Source organism: Aspergillus welwitschiae (assembly GCF_003344945.1).
Source record: "Aspergillus welwitschiae strain CBS 139.54b unplaced genomic scaffold BDQ94scaffold_2, whole genome shotgun sequence".
Lineage (NCBI taxonomy): Eukaryota > Fungi > Ascomycota > Eurotiomycetes > Eurotiales > Aspergillaceae > Aspergillus > Aspergillus welwitschiae.
The window spans coordinates 232,499-240,079 of record NW_020798696.1 but is presented as its reverse complement, the minus strand read 5'-3'; the positions used below and the strand labels follow the sequence as shown (position 1 = coordinate 240,079).

The 7,581-nt window shown below is 51.6% G+C and overlaps 2 protein-coding genes across 2 annotated transcripts; one reads left to right on the top strand and one right to left on the bottom strand.

Moving 5' to 3' along the window:
- Positions 1-1,380: 1,380 nt before the first annotated feature.
- On the bottom strand, positions 1,381-5,157 carry BDQ94DRAFT_156372 (aldehyde dehydrogenase; the record flags this gene model as incomplete). Its single annotated transcript, XM_026768619.1, has 7 exons — positions 1,381-2,187; positions 2,248-2,958; positions 3,356-3,444; positions 3,522-3,808; positions 3,883-4,229; positions 4,291-4,961; positions 5,019-5,157. 7 exons carry the CDS (start codon positions 5,155-5,157, stop codon positions 1,381-1,383), a joined length of 3,051 nt encoding a protein of 1,016 aa, XP_026631398.1.
- Positions 5,158-5,770: 613 nt separating this feature from the next.
- BDQ94DRAFT_165520 (arylsulfatase) lies at positions 5,771-7,548 on the top strand (the record flags this gene model as incomplete). Its single annotated transcript, XM_026770328.1, has 2 exons — positions 5,771-6,126; positions 6,195-7,548. The coding sequence occupies 2 exons, from the start codon at positions 5,771-5,773 to the stop codon at positions 7,546-7,548; spliced, it is 1,710 nt and encodes a 569-aa protein (XP_026631397.1).
- Positions 7,549-7,581: the final 33 nt, after the last annotated feature.

The following is a 7,581-nucleotide window of genomic DNA, read 5'->3' as shown; positions in this document are numbered from 1 at the left end:
AGGTCAGGTAGGTCAGGTAGGTCAGGTAGGTCAGGTAGGTCAGGTAGGTCAGGCAGGTTGAGATAGGCCAGGCAGGTTGAGATAGGCCAGGCAGGTTGAGATAGGCCAGGCAGGTTGAGATAGGCCAGGCAGGTATTGCTCACAAGTCACAGGGCTTGGCCTGAGTCGACTGAGGACGGGAGGACTTACCCGATATATCAGTTATTGTATATCGAGACGGGTGAGGCAGGTGAGATAGGCAAGGTGACGTGAGGTAGGGCAGGTTGAGGCAAGCAAGTGAGACAGGCAGGCAGTGAGATGGAGACAGGTGAGGCAGGACAGGACAGGGCAGGGCAGGACAGGGCAGGTTGAGGCAGGGCAAGGTAAGGTAGGGCAGTTTGAGGCAGGCAGGTGAGGCAGGTAGGGTGAGGTAGATGAGGCAGGGCAGGGCAGGCAAAGTAAGGTGAGGTGAGGCAGGGCAAGGTGAGGCAGGGTAGGCAAGGTGAGGCAGGGTAGGCAAGGTAGGGCAGGTTGAGGTGATCCACAAGCCCCCAGGGCTTGACATAGCTTGGGTCGACTGGGGACAGGATGACTTACCTGATATCTTGTATGCTGAGGCAGGTTGGCAAATTGGCAGGTAGGTAGATAGGCAGGACAGGTTGGTGAGGTCGGTGGGGTAGGACAGATTGAGGTGAGGTAGGTAGGTCGGTAAGTAGGTAAGTAGGGCAAGGCGAGGCAGGGCAGGTTGAGGTAGGGCAAGGTGAGGTAGGGCAGGTCGTGGCAGGTGATGTAGGTTGAGGTAGATGAGGTAGTCGAGGTCGATGAGGTAGTCGAGGTAGGAGGTGATCACAAGCCCCCAGGGCTTGACATGGCTTTGGTCGACTGGGGGCAGGGCGACTTACCTGACAGCTCAGTTGTTGTAGACAGAGAGCCAGGAGTTGTATAAGAAGAGAGAGAGAAGGATGAAGACGAGAAAGAAGATAGAAGAGGAAGAAAGGTGGGAACAGGGAAGGAAATGGTAAAAAGAGACATGAGAATAGCAGAGAACAGCAGAATATTATGAAGAACAGTAGGAAAAGTAGGTGAATGTATGGTAGAATGGGGAGTTGTAGGAGGAGAAGTCTGGGGAAGAAAGTCCGGGGGCTCAAGGGGCAATTTATAGTCGTTGGGAGAGTCACATGTATCATTTTTATTGACTTCATATTGATCCGTAGACTTGGGATATGACTCAAAAGTCGGGTCAGAAAGGAGTCACAGTGTTTCATAAATAGATCCGCGTTTAGCAATCAGGGCGTCTTAAATATGTCAGTATGCGGCTCCAACTCGGTATGAACGGAACAGCCTTCCAAAAGTCTCGTGCATTGTGCTTTCAATCAAAATAGATACATCAAATACACAGCGTCACTTCCTCAACCAGTTCTTTGCATAAGGCGGTAGCTTCTCCCTCGCTCCGAACATCCAAACTGAAAAACCAAGAACTGCCAGAGTGGCCGCAGTACTCAGAAATTTGCTGCGAGAAGTTATATCATTCCCTTCTCGATCAAAAGGCGCCTTGACAGGCGGTGATAGCTTCGTCATGTTTGCGTCAGAATAAGGAGGATATCTCGCACCCATAACCCCTTCCATCCAAGTTGGAATAGCGTTCGCATACGTGCGAAGATGCGAGAAAGCAAGGATTCCGTACTTGCCATGGTAGGAACCAATACCTGAGTTTCCTACACCGCCAAAAGGTGCATCAAGAGCAGCGGCATGAAGGATACAGTCATTAAAGGTCACACCACCAGAAGCAGTCTCGTTCTGAATGCGTGTCTTCTCCGACTCAACGTTGGTAAAGGCGTAGAGGGCTAAGGGGTGCTCATTACTGCGAGTGAAAGAGATGGCGGTATCAAGGTCCGCGTCAATGATGGGTAGAATGGGACCGAAGAGTTCTTCAGATAGAAGGGAATCATCAGGATTGACGTTCACGACAATGGTAGGTCCGAAGTATCGAGTTTGGCGGTTGCGAATGCCACCGTAAATGACCTTGCCAGATGTTCTATCGAGAAGAGACTCAAGACGATCGAAATTTCGCTCATTAATGATGCGACTGCAGTAGTCTGGTTGGTTCTCTCGACCGCCAGTGAACTCATCAAAGTAGTGGATCAGTCTTGTTACAAAAGCTTCACGTATGCTGGGGTCGATGAGGACGTGATTCACGTTAATGCAAACCTAAGATTCAACGTTAGGGCTGAAAGAGTGGGTCTTCTAGTTTCACAAAGGAAGCCATACCTGTCCAGCGTTCATAAACTTAGCCCAAGCGACATGTTTCGCCGCGAGGTCAATGTCCGCAGAAGGAGCAACAATTGCAGGCCCTTGGCCCCCCAATTCCAAAGTGACCGGCGTCAAATATTTGGCAGCAGCAGTATAGACAATCTTGGCTACTTTTGCAGATCCGGTGTAGAAGATGTGATCGAACCGAGTTTCAAGAATATGCTTCATTTCAAAAGGCCCTGCACTGATGCATTGAATGGCGTCGCGATCCAGGTATTTAGGGATGATTTCCATCAGGAGATCCTGAGAGGCTTGTGCAACCTCAGATGGCTTTAGAACCACCGCACAGCCAGCGGCAATGGCAGCGACCAAGGGTTGTAGTGTCAACATGAAAGGAAAGTTCCAGGCGCCAATAATCAATGACACGCCCAATGGCTCTTGACGGACTACAGTTCCGCCCAGGAAGTTGATGGGATCCCATCGTGTAGGCTTCTCATCCTTCGTCCATTCGTCTAGCTTGTCAAGGGTACGCAGAATGTCATTTTGGAGGCCCGTAAGTTCCCCCAGCATAGCTTCCAGAGGATGCTTGTTCAAGTCGGCGCGAAGGGCATCAAGAATGCGGCCCTTGTTGTCCTCGACCATCCACCAGGCTCTCTTAAGCTGATGGCGTCTCCAATCTTTGCTCTTCGTGCGACCCGAGGTGAAGGCGGCTCGGACACTGGCATATGCCTATCCCTTGTGTGTTAGCAAGGATGGTGTCGACACGGTCGCAAACGGGTAGATTTAGCTTGCCTGGTCAAACTCCACCTCGGTGGTAAATGCCATGGTACTGTTATTATGATGCTTGTTGATACTGGAAAATACAAAAGCTGCGTGTTGAGTTGTGGCTCCTCCTATCCATGGAAACCTCGAAGGGTGGAGCAGCGATTGCTCGGGAACGGCAGTGAAGGAGGAGCCGACAGCCGCCAACCCGTGACCCCCGCTCATCCTCAAAAAGCAAAAAGGCCGATGGGGGCCCCATTACTCTAGAGATTGTCTGGCCCACATTCACTTAATTGATCACAGATTGTCGAAGCTGATAGAATGGAATTGATTGAATACATTTTTACAGCTTTTGTACATATACCTGAGACAGTCCTCCTTTGGCCTTCTCAGCATCCTCCTCTGTTCCGCCCTCTTTTGCTTCAATACTTCCGGTGCGGTCTGAGTCCCAGTCTGTACTCATCCGTTAGCTCGCTCGGAACATACATTAAGTCGGAGCAAGTGGACTTAGAGCCAATCGTGATACATACCAGCGAACTTTCGCGCAGGGATGCGCCGCTGCCACATCTCTTCCAGCTCCTCCAGGGAGCGTCCTGTGAGTTCGGGAAGGAAGAAATATCCGCAAACCACTCCCAGGGCTGCAAGGGATCCATAGATAAAGCCAACCTTGGACTGGAGATCGGCATATGGGGCCTTGAGTAGGTATGGAAGAGAGTAGGAGACTGCAAAGTCGCATACAATGCGGATAAGCCAGGCAACAACCGAGGTCTTATCGCGGAGTCGGAGATGGGGTGTTTCTGCGCCTGTGATTACGGAACTGCAGGTGTTCGTGAATAGTCAGCACATGCTTCATCCAGGAAGACTGATGCTCGCCGCGGTAAGGGGGCATACATAGACCCGAATGACATGATGTAGAACAGCCCGTACATCATGAGCACCCCGCAAACTCCACGCTTTTTGCCATCGGTTATGGTGCCTGTCCCTAGTCCACCACAAGTCATGAGCAGGGCGGTGGTCATGGTACCGCCAATCAGGTATATGGGTCGTCTTCCAGTAGTGTCAACTAAGGAGAAGGTAACTAGAGGACCCATGGTCGAGATGCCCCGGGATAATAGCGTGAAGGCGAACGGGTTCATGACATTTAGGGATTTGACGAACAGACTGCCATACTGACTGACGAAGGCTTGTCCGGTCAGTTGGTTGAAAGCCGCCGTCATGACTGCAATCATTGTCCTTCTCTTACAGATGTCAGTACCACTCACTCGTGATTCAGGGCATGTACGAGAAGAAATGACTTACTCGGTTGGTCCCCTGGAGAAGTTCGGCCCAGGAACCTTTTGTCTGTGCGTTTGCCTCTACAGACGCCTGCAAGAAAGCCACTTCATCAGCAACATCTATATCCTTCCCCTTGTTCAGATATTCGAGCTGTTTCGTCGCCGCCTGGATTTTGTTCTTTCGGACAAGCCACCGAGGGCTTTCTGGCACAAGCCAACTACAGAGCAGATTGAAGCAGGGAAACGCCCACATCACACCGATCGGGATTTTCCAAGCAACGTTTCCCTCTAACTTGGCCGTTTCATACGTGATGATAGCACAAATAAATGAGCCAAACATGTGGGCAAAGACGTATATCACCACCGTCGCCCCACGTACCACACTAGGACTGATCTCAGCGAGGAACATGGGCACAAGCCAGTCCTCCCAGCCAATGAAACACTGCACTATCATCCGCCCGGCCAGGATCTGACCAAAAGTTGTCGCGCTGTAGCTGACTGAGATACCAACAATGCACATCAGCTGCATGCCGATAAAGCAGGCTCGACGTCCATAGTATTCTCCAATTGCCCATCCGATGAATGTGCCAGCTGCTTTCGCAGGCAGACCGAGGGAATTAAGGAAGGCCAAATGCTGGGTACTGAATCCGTATTCCCCAGTAGAGTTATCGTAGGTGCCGAATTGTTTCTCGAAAGCTTGGAGAAAGTCAACAATGAACTTGGATGCATAGACAGGGGATCCCTTTTCCTTACAGTCCATAGTCTGGATAGTCGAGTAAACAGCGTCGTCAAAACCATAGCTAAAGACACTAGTGGCAATGAGAGCGTATGCTATCAACATATTCCAAGTGAAAGCATGACGCAGATTCTGTAAGCTCTTTAGGCTTGTCATTGTTTCCGTTCAAAGCGCAGTGCACTAAGCGGAATTCGAGTATATCTCGGCAGAGTCAAGGAAGCCTTCTACTCAGACGAGCTACAGAAGAAGCATGAATCCTTGCCAGATTTGCATAACCCAAGCCATCTCGCGCCCTTGACTTTCTTTATAGTCTTTCTCGAGATATATCGCGACATTCTGGGGCAATGTTGCCATATCGCTCCAGAGGCGTCTGGAGGGGAGTGGCGCTCTCTGTTCTGTTCAGTCAATTCTGCGCTAAATGACCGACAGCCGTAGTCTGGCCGAGTACCGGACACTATAAGCTTAAGTCGTCACGCAGTGGGGAGAATGGTGGGTAATCAATGGAGGTAGATGAAGCCATCGTGCGGAGTGATGGTACCATCGCTGATTGTGCCGTCCAAGCGTTAGCGGCTGAGCTAACAGTCATGTTAGTTTCAAGTGTCCAATAACATCACCTGTCTCTTTCAAAATATCGCCAAGGTAGCAGGAAATGAAACAATATGCGCGCATGTTTATCAGATAAGTATGGAGCTATCGAGCACCTCATGGGAATCATGTGTGTGGTTGCATCAAACACAAAAAATCACATCCTCAGCACAACACCACCACCATGACCACACCTAAACGCCCGAACTTCCTCGTCATCGTCGCCGATGACCTTGGCTTCAGCGACACTTCTCCCTTTGGGGGAGAAATTGACACGCCCAACCTGCACCGTCTAGCGATGGAAGGCATCCGCATGACAGATTTCCACACTGCGGCTTCCTGCTCACCGACACGGGCGATGCTTCTGTCAGGCACAGATGCGCATATCGCAGGACTGGGCGTCATGGCCGAGAGAAGAAACCGATTTCCACACATCTTCGACGGTAAATCCGGATACGAAGGCTATCTAAACTACAAAGTCGCAGCCCTGCCCGAGATCCTACAAGACAACGACTACTTCACCTGCATGTCCGGCAAATGGTGCGTCTCTCCTCCCTTCAGCTTCACCTTCCAACAAGCATACTAACGCTATCCATACAACAACACAGGCATCTAGGCCTAACCAAAGATGTAGCCCCCTGCTCCCGCGGCTTCACCAAAGTCTTTACCCTCCTCCCCGGCGCAGCCAACCACTACAACCACGAGCCCCAGCTCTACGACACCACCGAAAAGCCCCGAGTCATCCTTAAGGGCGACAAGCAAGGCCTCTGGATGCGCGACGACCAATTCCTAAACGGCGACACAGACCTACCCAAAGACTTTTACTCCTCCAACACATTTACCGATAATCTCCTCTCCATTCTCCAGAATCGCACCCCGGATCGAAAGGACCAACCCTTCTTCGCCTACCTCCCCTTCACAGCCCCCCACTGGCCCCTCCAAGCACCCCCCGAAACCATCCAGAAATACCACGGCCAATACGCCGACGGCCCCCTCGCCCTCCGCAGCCGCCGTCTCCAAAGCCTGATCAAAAACGGCCTCATCCCAGCAGATGTCGATCCAGCGCCCATAATCACCCTCGGCACGACCCCCTGGGACGAGCTACCTCCGGAAGAAAAGGCAAAGTCCTCCCGCGCCATGGAGATCTACGCCGCCATGGTCGATCTCATCGACGTGAACATCGGGCGCGTACGTGAATATCTCCAATCCATAGACGAATGGGACAATACCTTCGTGGTATTCATGTCCGACAACGGCGCGGAAGGTCAGCTCCTCGAAGCTATCCCCGTCCTAGCGGGTGCTACTTTAGGCGACGTAATCGAGAAATACTACGACAACTCGCTCGAGAATCTGGGAAACCATAACTCCTTTGTATGGTACGGGCCCCAATGGGCCTCGGCGGCTACTGCGCCCTGTCGAGCTACCAAATCCTTCACAACGGAGGGGGGAATCAGGTGTCCGTGTATTGTGCGGTATCCGCCCCTGCTTAACGAAACCATTGGTATGAAGCCAGGAACTATCACCAACACCTTCACCACAGTGATGGATATTCTCCCCACGGTGCTCGATCTAGCGGGTATCAATCTCCCCGGAACAACCTTCCGTGGGAGGGAAGTAGCACCCGTGCGCGGACATTCCTGGCGGCCGTTGCTGGAATCCAAAGTAGACGTCGATATCTATCATGCAGATGTTGTGGGGTGGGAGCAGCTGGGTATTGCGGCTGTGAGGGTTGGAAATTGGAAGGCGTTGTTTTTGCCTCCGCCAAGGGGGCAGGGGAAGTGGGAGTTGTATGATCTGTCGAGGGATTTGGGGGAGGTGGAAGATCTTGCGGAGAGGATGCCGGAGAAATTGGCGGAGATGATTGCGCATTACGAGAGGTATTTTCAGGAGTCCGGGATGTTTGATTCTTATTCGGTGTTTCAGGAGGAGTTGAAGAAGAAGGGAGTGGAGAGGGCTTGGTAGGTGAGAGTTTCTAATAGTGCTTGTTTTCTCTGT